The sequence below is a fragment of the Seriola aureovittata genome, chromosome 2 (assembly GCF_021018895.1).
Source record: "Seriola aureovittata isolate HTS-2021-v1 ecotype China chromosome 2, ASM2101889v1, whole genome shotgun sequence".
Lineage (NCBI taxonomy): Eukaryota > Metazoa > Chordata > Actinopteri > Carangiformes > Carangidae > Seriola > Seriola aureovittata.
Window position 1 is genome coordinate 31,096,585 of NC_079365.1, and position 19,904 is coordinate 31,116,488.

General features: G+C 41.7%; 1 protein-coding gene across 8 annotated transcripts in view; it reads left to right on the forward strand.

The window, feature by feature from the left end:
- The window catches only part of LOC130182388 (glutamate receptor-interacting protein 2-like), a 172,338-nt gene extending 154,736 nt beyond the window's left edge, over positions 1 to 17,602 (forward strand). For all 8 annotated transcript variants that reach the window (XM_056397299.1, XM_056397284.1, XM_056397292.1 and 5 more), the window contains 8 exons: positions 3,310 to 3,449; positions 3,608 to 3,802; positions 4,185 to 4,341; positions 5,489 to 5,603; positions 6,367 to 6,562; positions 7,438 to 7,628; positions 9,771 to 9,917; positions 10,810 to 17,602. In XM_056397299.1, the coding sequence (XP_056253274.1) occupies positions 3,310 to 3,449; positions 3,608 to 3,802; positions 4,185 to 4,341; positions 5,489 to 5,603; positions 6,367 to 6,562; positions 7,438 to 7,628; positions 9,771 to 9,917; positions 10,810 to 10,968 (1,300 nt within the window). In that variant the 3' untranslated portion in view covers positions 10,969 to 17,602. The remainder of the gene's footprint in view (positions 1 to 3,309; positions 3,450 to 3,607; positions 3,803 to 4,184; positions 4,342 to 5,488; positions 5,604 to 6,366; positions 6,563 to 7,437; positions 7,629 to 9,770; positions 9,918 to 10,809) is intronic.
- Positions 17,603 to 19,904: the final 2,302 nt, after the last annotated feature.

A 19,904-nucleotide genomic window follows, 5' to 3' on the forward strand; every position in this document is an offset into this window, starting at 1 on the left:
AAACACACACACACACACACACAAACACACACACACAGAGTCATTCTTGGAAATCTAGGTTGCCAGTTTGAGTTGTGAAGCTTTCATAAAGAAACTCCAGCTGCAGATTTTTAAAGCTACAATAGGCAACTTCTGGAAATCTAACTAACAACCTCTCACACCTGCTTCATTAAGCTCCGCCCAGCTCCTCACCTGCATCCTCGGTGTGTTCGCTGTCTCAGTTAATGTTAGAGAACGTTTGCACCAAATTAAAAGAAGTTCTGTCAAGGCGTTACTCAGACATCGTGTCCACAATAACGAGACGAGCAACCTGAAAACAAAATGGCTGCCGCTCTGATTGTCGCTGGCGTGGAGGAATAAAATTATTAAAACAAAAAGTGACGTACTGTAGCTTTAAGATGTTGATAACCCAACAGTCCTTTTGAGGAGTGACTGGACGTGATCTTCTAATGTATTTGAGCCGTTTGAAATCACCAACATTTCTTCCTTTCCCAACTTCAGCTCATCTCAATTCAAAGCATCAAACGTTCAAATTAGCTCAAAATGATCAAAAGCTCAATTTGTACATCATCAGTACGAACAGGAGGCTTCACATCTTCCTACGCAACATGAAACACTTCACCTGCAGTTCCTCTGTGGCTCAGCGAGAGACGTGATGTGGGCGAAGCTCTGTAAGCTCATGTGGTTAATTTACACTCTTTGTGCTGGAAGCAAAACAGGAACACGACGTCCCGTCGCACAAACCTGCTTCTCTTACCTACATCTCCACATTTATATAAAAAATTTAAAATTAGTTTTTGTTTTAATGTCTGTCGTTGGCGTAAAATACATGAGTTAATGTTCATTTAACATTCTGTTTTTAATGACTTCACCAGTGGACGTGTGTGATTCCTAAAACATCCTCACGTGCTCTTACTGTCACGTATGAGTCTGTGGATGTTTGTGTTGGCCGTCGACATATTAGCATTCTGCGTTGTTAAAAGTCTGTTATGATGTCGATCTGATCAGTTCTGTAGGGGAGGTGCGTTAAAGTGCGACACACGTAAATTCCAAAAATGGCGCCAAAATTGCAGAGGAAATTCAAAATGGCCGACTTCCTGTTGGGTTCAGGGTATGGCTGTAAGAGGCTTTTTTGTAAGTGGTGCCATGTTGCATGTGCCTGCTGAATTTCATACATGTAGGTGAAACACAGCATAGGGGCAGTATTGTTGAAATCTTCTATGGGCCGAGCCATCTCGAGCTATTTCACCACACACGTTAAAACACGTAAATTTACACCATTTCTGACGCACGGGGAAAGTCTCTCGAGGTTTTTTAGCATGTGTAGTCCCTCAAAAAGGAGAATAATAATAATAAACACAACAGTTTTATTGGGCCCTGGTCTGTAACACACAAGAGTTTTATTTTGTCACAAACAGAAGAATTAAAGACATGAAATCCAGGAAACTACATGTGTGAGTAAAATAAACGTCCCTGACAGTGACAACAGTCTCTTCTCCATCAGTGGTTGGAATTCTGACTGAGGCCTTGACCCCTTGAAAGCAGCACCTGACATAGAACCAGAACAGTTAGAGTCATCCCATTGAAAAGAACGGAGTAATGAATATCCCGTCAGCTCCAGATCAATAGACGGATGATTAGAGGGATTCCCCACCTGCAGCTGAGTGTGCAGCAGGTGTCATGTGACATGAAGTGGCAACAGATGAGATCATTAGAAACACAACGCGGCGGAGGGACGGGACGGCGGCAGCGAGTGTTTACGGCAATGAGCCCGAGCAGAGGATGACATAATGGTTTTGCTGAGTCACAGTGAACTCAGCTTTTATCCACTCAGCACTGATTTCACAATAAAATGTCAGCGGTTATTAGCGGCTCACGTGTTTCATCGACACACACCCGGGGAGTCGGCTTACAGCTTCCCGCTACACCTCACTCCACACCTCACTGGAACACACACACACACACACACACACACACACAACACACACACACACACACACACACACACACTGTGACCTCATTTCTTGGAGTTTGTGATGTAATTGTTCTATTTCCTGTTATCGATATAGCACTTTACTTCCGACCTGGCTAAAAGCTCTATTAATACGTTCAGTTCAGCTCGACGCGGAACAAAGAGCAGGTTTACGGACGATATCAAAATCACGACGTCTTTTTTTTTGAGTGCTTTTATTTTGTTAAACCAGCTAAAGTAAATAGAAACTACAGATATAAAGAAACAGAAACACTTCACTGTTGTGCATATACGTGTAAAGCATGTGTGTGTGATATGAGTGTGTGCGAGAGATAAGAGCTTCAAATGAATGACTCCTCTATCAAACTTGGCCACGAGATAAACTGTGTTTTACATTTTACAGCAGGTGAAACTGGGTGAGGGATTAAAGGGAGTCACCTTGTTGTTACCACAGAACAGTCACTCGTTTTATTTACACAGTAAACGACTTTTAATTAAATTAAAACAGTATCACTGCAGCGCTGAAACCTGATGAAGTAATTCATTCATTAAGGTTGTAACCAATTAGATTAGTTTAGTAAATAACTAATTTGCAGCTTTTGTTTCAACATTGAAAACTTGATTTCTTTTTTTGATAAAATCAGGATCCAGTTCACAAAACTACACAATTTCTGCCCAATTTCTTTGTGCATAAACACACAAAGACGAAACAGACTGAAACATGAAGCATCAACATGAAGAACCAGAAGCTTCAGTTCCTCTAACGACCACTAGAGTCTGGCTCCAACAGTGAGTCAGTCCCCATAGACTCCCATGTTAAAATGTCCAACTTTACAGCAGAAATAAACATGTTTACAGCCTGGTACAGAAACTGTTCTGGTCTCTAGAGATAATTTCCTCCTTCATGACACCTGTTTATATAACTCACCTGTTTATATAACTCACCTGTTTATATAACTCACCTGTTTATATTACTCACCTGTTTATACAACTCACCTGTTTACATTTAATTAAGGACTAGAGTTATGGAGGATTGAGGGCGTGGCCTCTTTGAGTGCCCATTTTTTAAATATCTGGGAGTTAGGGGGCGGAGTCAGGCGCTGCCAAGATGGTGATGGCAGATCAGCTGACTCTTCAGAAACCTGTGGGGGACATCCATCTCTATTTCACATTAACCTCACGTCCAGTATTACTCTTTCTTCCTGTGTGTGTGGATAACACTGAATTATACATGACTTTGTGCACATGTGTGGGTGTGTGTGTGTGTGTGTGTGTGTGTGTGTGTGTGTGTGTGTGTTCTCTTACCTGCCTGCGTGTGTGTGCTCATGTGTATCCAGGACAGGGGCGATTCATGTCGGGGATCGGATCCTGGCGATCAACAGCGTCAGTCTGAAAGGGAAGCCGCTGAGCGAAGCCATCCACCTGCTGCAGATGGCCGGAGAGACGGTGACACTCAAGATCAAGAAGCAGCTCGACAGTGAGAGTGAAAACTTTTTATGGTCACTCAATTTAACGTCGCCTCCTGTGATGACTCGCTGTCTCTTTATCTAACGAGTTAGCGACCACCCCTGTCTGAAACTACACTCATTGTCTCATGATTTCTTTGTTGTTTGACGATAATTTCTTCCCGCCAAGATTTGGAGGAGAGGAAAGAGGCAGAGATCGAAGACACGACAGAGAACGAGCTCAGTGACCCTGAGGAGGACGATTTGACCGACAGCCAACAGACCAACAAGCTCTCCGAGCTTTACTCCACCACCATCCCCAGCGTGGACTCGGCCATGGAGTCGTGGGACGGCTCGGGGCTGGACGCCGGCTACGGCAGCCAGGGTAATCTGTGGATTAACACATGTAGACTGAAAGGTCAACATGGGCGTACACTGCAAAACATAGGTGTGGTTGTATCCCTCCGCCGCTCAAACTAGTTTCAGATTACATGTACATAATTGTTGTGTGAAGAATTGAGTAATGGCTAAAAAGTGTTTTCTGAGGTCAACGTGACCTTGACCTTTGACCTTTAAGTTATTTTTTGGGGCGTTTTTGCCTTTATTCTGATAGGACAGTGAGGGATAGACAGGAAAGTCAGTGAGAGAATGAGTGGATGGCCACGGGTCGGATTCGAACCTGTGACCCTGCGGTTAGGACGAAGCCTAGTGGTACAGCAGCCACCTACAGCGGCCGTCTGTAACTGAGCATTCTGCTCCTCCTGCAGGTACGTACACCAACCAAGCAGCTGGTATCGCTCTCCACCCTCACGAGTGGCGCAGTGCCAAGCAGCAGCGCAGCACCACGCCTCCTCCTGGACGCCGGAAGAACTACCCCTTCAGCGATGGGGGGTTCAGTGAGGACGACTGGGACAAACCACCAGGGTAAAACTTCAACCATGTATCCTAGGTGTTTTTGTATTAATCTGTTAATACAGACTTAAAACTTGTGTGATTTTTCTGATCCATAAATAAATGTCAAGTCTTTAATGATTGTTGTCAAAATAAAATAAAAAATTCTGAGTGATCCAATAGAAATAAAGCAGATTTCATGTAAAAACACTCAGAGAAACCAAATCCTGCAAGGTTTGGATGGTGGGTCCAGGTGGGCGAGGCTTGGTGACTGCTTTGTTGTGACATCACAAAGTTCCAGAAGTCCTGACGGCTGGTTTTAAGGCTCAGTTTCTGAATACAGGCTGTGTGCATGAAGCTAGACCTGATCTATAATCACACTACACATGGACACAGACTTTTACACTGGAGGAGCTTTAATTAACAGATGCTGTGCGCCTGTGTATCTTCAAAACTCTTGTTTCTGTTTTCTACAAACAGATGAATCAGCTTTAAAACAGAAGGAGCGTGTTTGATTCTCTGGTTTGAGTTGTTTTTGCAGCAGCACTGAGAGTTTGTGGTGAAGTGGACATTTCAGTGTGGAGGCTGACTGAAGTCAGTGAGAGTGACAGGATCTGGAGAGTGTGTGTGTGTGTGTGTGTGTGTGTGTGTGTGTGTGTGTGTGTGTGTGTGTGTGTGTGTGTGTGTGTGTGCATAGTGATGAGTCAGGAGGTTAAGCCTTGTGAGGATAGTAACATTCGCTGAGGTTATATAACACTGCTGGGGGTGGAGAGAGAGAGAAAGAAAAAAAAATCATCTGCACAATGAATGTGAATTAATCTTGTCAGTCGAGAACATTCAGTGTTAAAAGATTATTCATGTTAGATTGAAGCAGAACCAGCAGTCACTTTGCTGATGACGCTGCCCCATAATGCAACACAGCTCCACATTAAACATTTATTTACATCACAATGACGCTTGGTTTGATCAGGTGACGGAGAAAAAACACAGTTTACAGTTTACATAAGATACAGGTCATGACCAAGAGGCAGAGCTACCCAAACAGATCGTATCTGAACATGTCTGTACATCAGGTGGTGAGATTACTTCATTTAATTGTGTGTGTGTGTGTGTGTGTGTGTGTGTGTGTGTGTGTGTGTGTGTGTGTGTGTGTGTGTGTGTGTGTGTGTGTGTGAGACAGATTTATAGGCCAACAACCAGACGGTATTCTGTTGGATCCAGATGACAGTTTCTGGTGTCAGGCGCTCGAGGATCTGGAAACCTGCGGCCAATCAGAGCTCCTCAGAGAGATAGAGGTCAGTGACACTGCACCAACACTAGAGGGAGCTATCATCCTTATCGTCCACAGTATCTGCGACACTGGGCTATGCATCCACCTATTTATATATTTCACGTGTTTTCCTTCGTTGCATTAGTGACGAGCTTCACCACATCTGCTCCTTAACGTACAACTACGACTCTGGTTTAATGAACACAACAGTGTCGAAACCATTAAAGTGAAAGCTCAGGTTATTAGACGTGGAGTTGTGTGAGGTGTTCATGTTCAGTCGGTGTGTTTCCTGCAGTAGATTCAGTTTTGAGGAGCAGCAGGAGGACCGGTTGTTTTAGACACTATTTAAAGACGCCCACCGAAACAATCCAACATCTGTATAAATGAAGTTTCATGTAGAATATATCTTCAGCTCTTTATAACAAAGTTTATCACTTTCTGAGATTGAGATACGGCGTGATACAGCGCGTGCTTTAGGTGCGCCTGCGCGTAGGAATACGGTAATTCAGCGGTCGAGAAAAATGTAGTACATACTCCTACATGAAGCTTCATTTAAACAGACATTGGATTGTTTCAGTGGGCATTTTTTAAAAGCCCACAGCAGCTCATCACTCCCTGCCTCTCCTACCTGAATCTACTGCAGGTAACACACTGACTGTACATGACGACCTCACACAGTCCCATGTCTAATAACCACAACTATCACTTTAACGTTAGCATTTTTTAACCTAAACTTAACAACAACAGCCAAAACAAAACTTAAAATGTTTGTGTATTTGTTGGTGCAGGCGTCCATCATGACAGGCACGGCCATCAGTCTGGGCGTAGACGGCGTCAACAAGCCTCCAGCTGAGCCCATACTGAGCCACAGCAGGATGAGCCCCTTGCGGAGAAACTCTCTCCTGCACCAGGGGAACCTGCTCCACCAGGGGGCTCATCTGCACGAGGAGGCCCACCTGCACGAAGAGGCACAACTCCACCAAGGTCAGTGGTAGATGGGACGGAACCAAAGGTGGTTGTTTGTCCAGGCTCCTAATAAACAACTGACAAAGGGAAATAAAGCTAAAATAAGACACTGAACTTCTAAATTCTCTGTCTTAAAGAGTTTTGCTTTGTATTGATTCCGATGAAATTAAGTGGTAAATGTTACATCTGTGATTCAAATATATTCAGCAATGTTACATCAATGTGTATGAGATTAGACTGGGAGTTTCTTTAGGTGGCGCAGCATAAGAGGCGCTTCATCAGGTACGAACGATCTTTCAGTCCAAGATGAGAAAATATTTCTCACAAATATGGCGGGTTATTGGAGGAAGTACTTATTTTATCCCAAACCCCCATCTTTTCCTAAACCTAACCAAGCCATCACTGTTGTATACTATAGTAACCGTGGCGACAAAGGTAGGTAAGCCCAGAACGCCTGCTGCCTTAGGGGCGTTATTTAAAGAGACAGTCCTATGTGTCGCATCAGAGGGTTGACGGGTTGATTTCGTTTCAGCGCTACGTAGCGAATTAGTCAGGGTTAGGATTATTCTACACACACGTTATAACAAATTGGGTTTCTGGTGAAGTGGCAGTCTGAAGAAACTCAACTACTCATGATACTGTTCCAACATCGTTACGCCACCAAATCTCTTCTGATTTTATTTTGTAGTAACAAAGGTGCGTAGGGGAAATGTATCAGAGCAAGAGTCTACGTTTATTTTGAAATTGTAGTGGAGTAAAAGTGAAAGTTAACAAAGTACAAATACTCCCAAAAGTACTGTAACAAAGTATAAGTACTATTATATTACACCTCTGAGTGCTGTTAACTAAAGTCTTGTTGAAACAGCCTTTAATACTTCATCAATTCCACCCAGACGCCCACCTGCACCAGGAGGCCCACTTCAACCAGGAAGCCCACCTCCACCAGGACAACCAGTCCCCTCTCCTGCACCACGAGCCCAAGCCCAAGGCCTCGTTGAGAGTGTCGGAGAGAACGTGGGAGTCCCGTCGGATCAAGGAGGAGATGCAGGGGATTCTGTCACCGACGCCTCTGGAGCTGCACAAAGTGAGTTCATCTCAAAAACAGCAACATGACTTTCCTTCTGCTTCTACAACACCTGTGTTTTTCCTGCTGCGACATGTAGTAAATGCTTTCTGTGAAAAAAGGTTTAAAAAGCCATGTTTCCACTGGGCAGGCCGTTATGTAACACGGTATAGGATGTACATCACAGAGGCCCAACCCCCTCAGGCGACTGTTACGCTGTCGACTACATGTCTTCACCCTCCTGTGGATTTATAATCATGACTTCATACGAGGGTCTGCACGAACATGTAGAGCCCAGACCCGGACTGAGAAACGCATAAGAAGAAAATACATTACAGAGAAACTCTTGGCTGTTTTACTGATGGGCTCGTTGGCCAACAGCCAGAGTGCTACAGCCTTTAAATGGTGCCTCATTAAAAGATCATGCAATATTCAGACATCATACACTGCCTTTTCAGCTTTTTGTTAACCCACAGCTCTGAGCAGAACATCTGGCTCTCATTACCAACTGTAAAAACATCCATTTTACATTTATCCCTCAGTGACACTGTGTTGAATGGTGGTCGTTTTTCGGAGCGGCCTCTCGTGCATTTAAACGAGTTTCAGTGTTTCTGCAACAGTCTTTAAACGCCTGGAACTCAGCTTAGAGTATTTAAAAAGTCTTACATTTCATTTACACAGGTCTTAAATATTTTAATGTCATGATAGTTATTGAATGTTTTTGTGTTTTCTCATCCAGTTCCAGATATCATCCATTTAACCCATTCAGACCGGAGTCTCCCTCTAAAACCTAAAACCTTGACGTTCACTAAAACCTTTATTTCTCAGCCTGTGAAGCAGATAGAGACATGAAATAAAAACTGTATGAGACCTTAAACCTTTGACTTTTATTGTATATCACTGGCTTTGCCTTTGAGGTTGTTTAGGTTGCATATTGCTTCAGAGGCTGAAAAATAAAGGTTTGAGTGACAGCGTTGCATCAGGTGAATCTTACTCAATGAAATCCTCCTCATCCTCCAACATGTCTCTCACCCTGAACCTTGACTAGCTGGTTAGTACTCTGTGTCTGAATCTTCTATGTCGTTGTCTTTGTTTCTTCCATCCCGGTAACTGCTGTACTCACTCCCCTCACTCAGCTTGTCAGCCACCGTCTCAACCACGGCTTTAAAAACGTTTTTATCCATTATGGAAAAGGGATTTAACCTTTCTGACGTAAACTTGCATTTCAACAATCACATGTCGAAATCATTTCCAACACGTGTACGTCTCATTTGGTGTTACAGGGTAAATCATTACAAATTATTATGTTCTGCAGGGAAGTGATGAAAAACATAAAATGATGATAATGATAATCAATATTTCTGGACCTTATCGAACCGACTGATTTTCCATCATACTTTCTTACTTTGGACAATGTGATGGTTAAGCAGGTATTACATTTTGTTCTATGTGAAATTAAAAAGGTCCATGCAGTTGAATTTCAAGAAAACAAGGATTTTTTAAAGTTGTTCAAAGTCAAATGTCAAAAATAAAGTTTAGATTCACATTTCCGGAGCCTCGACACATCAAACTAATATTCAACATCTGCGCTCAGCCGTCCGTGTTTGTTGTGGTGCGTCGGCCATTTTAGCTGCTTCATCATGTGAACTGTGGATAAGAGATGTGTGACCTGCTGTTAATCCAACTGAAACAGTGGTTTTACTCTGTTACTGCAGCCTGTGCCTTTTCATGCTCAGCTGAGCCTGTGGACAAACAACAGAGCTAAACTTCTCTCCGTTATTCTTTTCATCAGACGCTCTGAACTCTGTGACGTGATGAGACTGTTCAATCAGTTTGACTGTGACATGAGAGCGGACGGCCTGTTTGTCTTTATGTGATGTTTCCTGTATGAGAGCACAGACTACTGATTAATCAATTCCATTTATGTGATCAACCGGACGCCAGCTGTTCAGATGCGACAGAAAACATTAGGTCACATGATGCGACACCATTAGTCAGTTAGCGTTAGCTTGTTTTTGTCAGGGCCCTTGAGCACAACCTGTGTCTTTTAGGTAGATAAATGCATTAGGCTTCTCTCTTCATGTTAAAACTTGTATCAAACTAAACTGAGTTAAGTAATTTCATCAAACCAGCCTCGTGTCCTTGTGTTTTCCCTCTGTTTAGGTCACAGTGATAAAGGATCCAGAGAGCGACGACTTCGGCTTCAGCGTGTCGGACGGTTTCCTGGAGAAGGGCGTCTACGTCAACATGATCAGACCTGACGGGCCGGCCGACCGAGCCGGACTCAAGCCCTACGACAGGATCCTGCAGGTGACGATGAAAGGACAGATTTAATGTTTGATGTAATCCTTATCAGGACCACGACGTAGAACACAGTCCTTATGGAAAGACTTAACAAGAGAGTGAAATCAAATCAGTTTAGTCACTGAACCTTTGCTGAAGAGCAGATTGATGGCTGGAAGAGCCAAAAGAAGAAGCAAAGATGGCTGCTGTAACCTAGGTTACCTCAGTAACCTTGGCAGAGCATAAGCAGGGTGACATCTGTGGGTCTGAAACTTAAGATATGAGATTCATCTTTAGTTTAACATGGTTTTCATCTCCTCTTACCTCCTGGTTGAGAAACCTGGATCAGGCCTTAAGCCCCGCCCACCACCTGCTGGCTCCAGGTGGACAGGTGAGAGAGCAGAGAGCATCAAGATGGTGAGAGGAGGAAACATCAGAGAGACTCAGTCACATGTTTGAGCCTCAGTCAGACCCAGACTCAGAGGAGGAGTCTGAGACCAGAACCAGAGACTAGCAGACGGGTCAGAACCATTAGCTAGTTAGCATCTTTTCAGAACCCCTTAGCATAGTTAGCATCTTTTATTTGTTTATGTTGTTTGTTAGCTTGTAACTAGCAGTGGCTGACACAGTGTTAGCGGTTGCGCTTGTGCTAACTCTCTCTCTCTGTACTGAAAAGGTTTCAGGTGTATTTAGTCCCGCCCCCCCGTCCCCACAAGTTGACAGGATTGGTTCCACAGGTTTGTGATGTATGAAACCCTGAATCTGTTTTTATGAGGCTGACAAAAAAGACCTAATTTGTAATCAGGAATGATCTTTTAAGTAGATGGTTTCTTTCTTTGTCAGTTAGCTGCAGGCCTGGACCAGCAGCAGCAACGTTCACCAGATCATTCATCGTCTGTGTGTCTCCGTCTCTGTCCAGGTGAACCACGTGAGGACGAGGGACTTTGACTGCTGCCTGGCGGTGCCTCTCATCACGGAGGCCGGAGACAGACTGGAGCTGGTCATCAGCCGCAACCCACTGGCCAACGATGAACCAGAGGACAATAACAACACTTTAGACCACCCATTAGACCTGTAACACACACACACACACACACACACACACACACACACACAGACACACACACACACACACACATGCATTCACTCTGTCACACTCAGGCAGGAGACTTCCTATAAGTGGTGATGAAGTATAAACTTATATCTACTGGACTGGCCCAAATACACACACACACACACACATACACTCCATCGGCTTGCAATAATTCTACTTAAACACAAGACTCCTCCAGTAACACACACACACACACACACACACACACACACACACACACACACACACACATAAACACTTGCATGCCCCTCCCATTTACACCGGGTTGAACTGCAGACTCACTAACTTGGCACTTTAACCAGCCATTTAATCTGACTCTTGTTTTTTCACTTAGAACAAATGAATAAAAATCTGTAATTTGAGTGAGGTCATTTCAGCTGTTTTTTAACGCCAGGCCGCAGGTTTATAGAAATTTCCAGTGACGGCTCCAGAAGGATCTGCCTTATTACACAATATTGAGATTTCAAGTGAAGCTGAATCGATGAAAACAGAAATCGCCTCGCTCAGGTTTTCAGATTTTATTTGTTTTAAGAAACGCTAACGAGACTCAGCGGAACATACTCACCTGTTCATGAAGGAGCTGTCTTTTATATTGTGTCTGGCTGTGGTCTGTACAGATGTAGCCGTTGTAGAAGTCCATATTGCTGCTAAGAGTCTGCTGCTCCCAGGAAAAAGGTCACGTTTAGCTCTTTGTCCAGCTGTCGCACGAGGCCGCACTTCTGTACCTGACACCACTGCACATCATGAGCTCAGCACGCTGTGGTTTAGAATAATATTAATAATGATAATAATTATAATCTGAATTTGTGACATCATTACAAGGTGATGACAGTGATGTCATCACAACTGCCAAACATTTTTTGGTTGAGTGTAAACGGTTGAAGGGAAGGGACTGCTCTCGTCTCCTGAGGGCAACGAAGGCGACTTTTTGCTGCAACACATTTGGGCAGCTGTGCTCGTGGAGACGCCCCCCGGAGAAAACTGTGTTGCCATCAGAAGAACATCGTCCCGCAACATCGAGAGATTTTTGACCCTTTTTTGTTTTTTGTTTTTCCTCTTTTTGCCGCCTGCTGAGAGAGACACCCGGTCCGTCCGAGAGCGCCGGGCTCATAGAGTCAGAGAGCAGTAGCTACTGTATCGAGATCATGACTGGGGTTGAGGTTCAGCATGATCACCAATAACACCTATTTATGCATTGAAGGTGCTGTGTGTAGCATACCAGCGTACCAGACCTTGGTTGTCATGGTTACAATAATAAACACTCAGACTGTACCGTGTGCAGCGTACCTACCTTCTTAACCGTGGTTACTATAATAACTGTCATGTCCTGGTTAGGTTAAGGAAAAGATGGTGATTTGAATTACAATAAGTAGTTACTCAACATTAGATGAACTTTGTTGTCATGGTTACAGTAATGACAACGAACGGTCATGGATAATAGAAACAACATAAACTGCTACTTTCAGATGAGAATCGAACACAACCTCCTCCTGACGAGGACTCTGTCTCTCTTTATACCACGTCACCGACACTTTTCCCTTTGCTCCTGTCATCATTACTACGACCACTAGATGTCGCCTAGCAACAAAACTTAACTATGATGTCATAATAACCTGCTGCTTACATGAGGATGGTCTCAAGTAAAGCCTTGTTCCTCAAAAACAAACACATCTAAAGCTTGTGACTGTCTGGAGAAGCTGATATGAACATGTTTATCCAACATTGTTAATTGTTACAGTAAACCATAAATGTATTATATAAGGTACATTTGTAATAACCACTGGCGCTCATCAGATTTTTCACCAGGGCAGGAAACATCAACACTTAAAGCCAGTGCTGACTCAACAGAACTGAAGAGCCACAGGTAATAGCAACGGTAGCCTCTTAGCAAAGGTTGGCAGCATCAGCAACAACGCTATTTCCTGCAAAATGCAATTTAATATTAAAGCTTTTGCTCTTAAAACTAGCAAGTACGCTAAAATTTACAAGCATAACTAAGCATGTTTAGCATTATTGATATTGAGTGTACATTATTCTATGACTACATACACAGGTAGGTCATTAGTCGCACCTATCTCACATCTCTTTAGCTCACCATTGTGAAAAACAAGCAAAGTAAAGCAAGTAACATCCTCTTTTCTCTAGGAAGCAACAAAATTCACAGGTAATCCAAACTCCCCGTGCGTTAACTGTTGCTATGACAACTAATTTTCCCAGTTGTGTTTAAAATGCTACACACAGCACCTTCAGATGATGTCTGTGTATCAACCACGAATACTTACTGTTACTGCTGTTTGGCTTTGTAGAGAAGACCGGCCCTGTCACAGCTCAGAGATCACGAACATAGTTAATGACATCGTCTGCAAACAGGCAGATAAAATTCATCAGGAGCTGATGAAGCACAGAGCTGTTAAAGAAAGTCACACACACACACACACACATTCTTAAAGAGGAGGGCCAGAATGCAGTGCAGTTTGTATGTGTGTATGTGTGTGTTTGTGTGTGTGTCATTGTGTATTTGTCTTAACCTTTGTTTGTGTTTCTGGGTGTTTGGTTTTATTTATGATGTGCATGTACATGCGTCAGTAAATTTTGTACTTAATTACGTTAGTACAGACTTTGGTACAGTCGCTTTAGGGAGGGATCGTCACTTTACAGCCAGGATACAGAGGAATGATGACAGCAACCAATAACTCTTTCAACATATATATATATATATATATATATATATATGGAGTTGTGAAGTTGAAGGGGCAGTGAAGTGTTTTTTCTGATATCCTTAGTATTACCCACCTCTTTTAATCATTTCTGAGAAATCATGTTTTGTAAGTCAGTTTAGTTTGGCAGATTGTTCCTAATACTACAATACCCATGAGCCTTTGTTGCTATTGCTTTAAGGACAAAGCCAAACAGAAGAGCAAGTTGGAGCTGCATCAAATTCAAAACTCTTGGTTGTTGCGGTTGAGAACAAAACTCAACGCCATAGTTGATGAATTCATCCAAAACTTGAGAGTTCAGAAGTTGAACTGAGGTGTGATTGCAGTGGAACATTTTGTAACGAGGCTTGTACTTTTGACTTTATGTCCAAAGAACCAGATATATTCCAACACATTTGCTCATCTTTTGCATGGACCATTCAACCATTCATCTTTGGAGGCAATAGCTGTGTCCCAATTCAGGGGCTTCGTCATTCAGAGGCAGCATTTAAAGACCGAGTGCGTCACAGCGGCGCAACTAGACAGTCCCATTTCAAAGACGGGGCAACGAAGGCTCCAAAGGGTGGATCCTTCGTGGACCGACCTATCGCCAAGATTCACTGCACGCCGGTAATGAGGGCAAACAACAGTGACAGAGAGCCTGAGGATTACACTGTTAAATCTAAGTATTGGGTTTCAGCTCAGTTCAACAGCTAACAGTACAACTGTTAAAGCCAAGGACTATTTATTAGGTGTTGCCAAGGTTGCTAGGCGACAGGAGTCACACTTTGCGATGCAACGACCGGCACAGCTGGTGATGCAAAGCGAAAATCCTCGGTAGACCAGACCGTCTCATTTTGGTTCGGCCTTCGCGGTCTGTGAAGGACCACACCTTTGTAGACCACGTCCCCTGAAGGATGAGGCTCCTAAATTGGGACACAGCTAATGCAAGGTACACCAAACAGCTCCTCCCACTTTGCAGCTCTATGGATTGTGGGTATTGTAGTAAGACAAACTTTCAGTCTGTTTGGTAACAGCAGAGATTCCTTCACCTTCTGTTTTTCATAATTTTCTCTTATATCTGCCAAAACTTTCTTCACCCCCAATTATCAGTGGATCAACGGAGAGAGACTGGCTGCTGCCGCTCCCTTCCTTCTGCAGCTGCAGGAGAGAAAGAGTGTAGACGGGTCGGAGGGTTACGTTCATACATGTTCCTGTGTGACAATAGAGAGAACTAATAATATGGTGTGTGTGCAAGAAACGTGAGACAATTCATGCAACATATGGGAATAATACATGCGAGTGTGTGTGTGTGTGTGTGTGTGTGTGTGTGTGTGTGTGTGTTGTGTGTGTGTGTGTGTGAGAGAGAGAGAGCGAGAGAGAGGACAGAATCGCCTTTGTCCTCTGAAGGGTTGGAAAACTGACAGGAACAATCACAACCTCTGTTCTCTCTCTCACTTAGTTTCTGTGTCTCTCGCTCTTTCCTCACATTGTTACATAATACAGTTAGAATCCAGCTGCACCCTTAGAGAACACTGTGTGTGTGTGTGTGTGTGTGTGTGTGTGTGTGTGTGTGAATGAGGGAGGCTGTGTGTGCTCAACTCTGTATCGTAATGTGTGGGTCAAGGTTTCTCTGTGTTACTATATACATGAGTGTTTACATGTGTGTATCAATGGACGGGTGTGTTTTCTTTTTTCCACTTTTGAGCATGTATGAGCATGACTGAGCTTGTGAGCATGTGTGTGTGGGTGTGTGTGTGTGTGTGTATGAGTGTGTGTGTTAGACAGAGAGGGAGCCAGGTGGTGTACATTTCATTGTACAGTGGTGATATTTTTCAGGGCTGTTTGCGAAACCCTGAAGAGACTGAAAACAGTATAAACTCAGTTTTTGTGAGCAAAACCAGAGAAAGACAAGTTTGTCATAGATAACAAAAAAGGGACTTTAACCTCTCTCCAAGCACTTACTACAAAAAGAGAAGCACACTGTTGAATACCATGCACTGTAAGTATTTTCATGTACAACGGAACAAACTTGTCTGAGTGTTTTTTTACGCAATATCAAGTGGCCAAAAAAAAAAAAGAATAGAAATGTTTTTGTAAAGCAACAAAAAAGAGAAAAGCCTTCTAAATTGTTTTGTTGGTTTTTATGTATGTATGTATGTATGTATGTATGTATGTACATACGTATGTGTGGTCATCCATACTCCCTATGCATTTCTGGGTCAAAGGTCAGTTTAAAGCCCAATCCGGAACCGTAACAGAAGTCCCACGGGAAGGTGAAGTTTTTAAGAAAATAAAACAAAAAAAAGTGTTTAATGCAATAAATGTAACAAGTTGCGTGTTCACAGTCACGTGGTTGAAAATGTAAACATGAAAAAGCATTAAATCACCGTGGCAACGAAGGACCGACACTGCAATCGTTTCAAATTATAGTAACAGATTAATGAGTAACTGATTATTTGAATGTGGTGGAGAAATGCTCGTGATTTTATGACCTTTTTTTTTTTTTATTATTTAAACGGATTGAAACGGATGTCATTATGTTTGGCAAGTTATAACATAATCTGGCATTTATTACATCATCAGCTGCAGTGAGGCACTTTCACGTCAAATACACACTTAAATTTTTTTTTATTTTTTTTTTATCTATTGTTCATCTTAAAACTTCAGTAGGTAACCTTTATAAAAACTAAATATTTGCTGAAACTGTCACTATATCACGACCTGGGAATGAGCCTAAAGCTTAAAGAAGAACCCAGTGTCTGACCATGAGGATGCCAGTTCAAATCTCTCGACCAGTAAAGAAAACCAGGCTGGAGAAAGGGACTGAGCTGCATTCCTCTTTCCTCTTAATGGCAGCAGGACATTACTGTGTGTTTTTATAAGTTCCCATTGGAGATGGAGCACATGTTGGGGTTTCTGCTGAGTGACTTATCATTGTGTAATGTAAGCCAGTCATTCATTCATTGTTTTAATTTGGAGTCTTGTCAGCTAACCATTAGCTTAACTTAAAACCTAATTCAGCTTCCAACCTAGATACAGTTAGCTAACTGTACTAGTCAGCTGACCATTAGCTTAATTTACAACCCGGACACTGTTAGCCAACTGACTGTACTGCTAAGTCAGCTAACAATTAGCTTAATTTACAACCCAGATACTGTTAGCCAACTGACTGTACTGCTAAGTCAGCTAACAATTAGCTTAATTTACAACCCGGACACTGTTAGCCAACTGACTGTACTGCTAAGTCAGCTAACAATTAGCTTAATTTACAACCCAGATACTGTTAGCCAACTAAGTCAGTTAACTAGCTAGCCAAAATGACGAGTCATTACTGTAAACATGAATTTAAACTTCTATTCTGGACTTTCAGCCAACTGTAACTGTGACTCTACAAAGGGAAAATAAAGTCTTGTTGCATATTTACAAATCAGCAGATTAGTTGGTCGTGCGACTGTCTCCAATCTTTGCCTCACATTTCTGATAATCACATCAGAGCTTGTGGCATAAAGGCCTGTTACATTCGTATTGTTTTTCTGCTTTATTTTAACATTACGTCCTCTTAAAACATGAATTAACAAGTGTCATCAAACCACATTATGGTTCCGGATTGGGCATCTAATAATGTATGCGGTGATATTGTGTATTTTTTTCAGATTGTGTAAAGTTCTATTCTATGTAATATAGTATTTTTCTATGACGGTATTACTCTTCCGAAACATGGGAAGAAAATACAAAACAAAACAAATTATAAAAAGGGAAAATAAAATGTATAACTTTGTCGTGGTTGTCGTTTTGTTTTTTTCATTTTCTATGAAACAAAGAGTGTACTGCTATACTTCTCTTTTTGAGAAGAACATGAGAAAAGATCAAAAATTAGAAAAATAAAATGTCTAATTTTACTTCGGGGGTCTGTCGTTATTTCTGGACTTTAATGTACTTTTCTGAATTTGTACTGAATAGACTGTTTAAATGCCATCTATTCTTAGCATATATACACACACTATATCCACTAGTCTTCCATCAAGATTTCAGGAACTTGTAGAAGATCTATTGGAACCCCCCACCCAAAAAATGTCTGTTTTTGTATGAACAGGCTCTTTGTGTGTTTTCCTGTGTTCATGTGTTTTTTTTTTTTTTTTTAATTCCCTCCAGTTTTCTAAATAACACAGATCGTTTTGTGTGTGTGTGTATACTGTACTGTACATTCTGCTTCTGCTGACTTAATTATCCCCAAGAGTCTACAGTTACATAACAGGTCCAGCACACACAGTACACATAAATCCACACAAACACAGGCACAGCAATAACACATGGGAAAGAAGTTTAACACCCGAAGCACACGATATGCTAAAGGTGGGTACAGACCTGGAGACTACATGAAAAAAACAAACATGACGCCTTCCACCAACAACACCTGCAGATTCTTTCTTTAATCTTGGCAGCCAGAAACAAGCAGTTACTGACTGACTGAGTCAATACAGAGATGACATACAGGGCGACAGGTAAACTATGATTAGAGCTGTGTCGCTAGGCAATAGGCCATCACAAGCTATTGTTTGTTTCTGTTACAAACCAAAAAGAAAATCAGTTTTGTGGAACTCTTTCTTAATATTTGAGTATTTTCATACTAAATGTTTCACTCCACCATCTTTAACTGATTTTTATAGTAACTGGATCCTATCACAACAGTATCATCAAGTAAGGAAAATGAGGAAAGGGATGATCAGGTTCACATGGTGGTTCTCCAGGTCCTTTGTCAAGGACAGAATCCAGAATCCAAGGCGCTGTATCCTCATGGGGGATCTCAAAAACAGATCCAAGACATAGAAAAGAAGTTGAATTAACCCACAGCAAATGTTACTAGAACTCCAGAGAGAAGCCTGAGAGAGGAGATGTAAAACTACAGTGAGATGGTTTTTATATCTTCTTACGGATCAACATTTCAAATAAAACACAGAAGAAGAATGAATTATGTACCCTTAAGTAAATTTTGCAAAAACAGTTTTAACTTTTACAGAGCAAGCATATGAATACCTCACTACCAAACCAGATTAATATACCAAGGGCTAACTAAGATAATAAAGAGTTTCAACTGGGAGCTTGAAACAATCGTCAGCTCAGGTGATACAAACAGCACCACAGGTTGGTTGGGGTGCCTACATTTAGAGGTGAAAAGAGAGGAAAACTCACTGGTCCACAGTGTACAGGGAGTTGGACCAATGGGAATAAATGGGGAGAAAAAATCTGAAAAACAAATGGTATAACGTGTAAACACAGAGTCCCTCAGGCACAAAGTGACCACAACATCCTGGGATCAAAACATTTGAATTTCACATCATCCCTCTTCTTGCTCTGCCCCTTCTATTTCCTGTTTCTATCTATTTTTGACTGTAGAACAAAAGGCAAAAAAAAGTATCATGAAACATGAATCTTAAAACACACACACATTTGTTTTTGCTTTTTGCTTTGAGTCTGTGCCAACAAACTGTCTCGAAGATTAAGTTAGACAAAAAATTCTCAGCATCTAATTCTATTCTTGGAGCTGACAGGCAGAGACTGGAAATGTCAGCGGTGTGTGTCTTTCTCTGGAGTGACTGTTATTTAAAGCTGAAACCACAGCTACACAACAGCAGTATTACTATTATTCATTAGCAGGTTCAAAAAAACACTTGTTAAAAAATGTCATATTATATTAAGTCATAAAAATGTCATGAAAAATGACAGTATAGTAATAGTGATAGTTTACAAAGGCATAAAAAGTCATAACATGGTAAGTTATAAAAGTCATAGTAAAGCATACAAAATGTCATGAAGAGTCATAGTATAGTAGTAGTAAAAGTCATACTATAATAAGGAATAAAAAGTCATAAAAAGAAGAGTATAGTAAGGCAAAAAAAAGTCATAGTAAAATAAGGAATACAATGTGATAAAGAAACAGTGTAGCAAGGCATTAAAATATCATGAATAGTGACGATATAGAAAGTCATACAAAGTCATGGTATGGTAAGATATAAAAATGTAAAAAAAAGTAATAGTGTAGCAAAGCATTAAAAGTCATAATATTGTGAGCAATAAAAAGTCATAGTATAGTAAGGCATAAAAAATCAGTGAAGTAAGACGTAAAAAGTGATAGTATAGTAAGGTATTGAAAGTCATAATATAATAAGGCATAAAAAGTCTTAGTAAGGTCTTGAAAGTCAT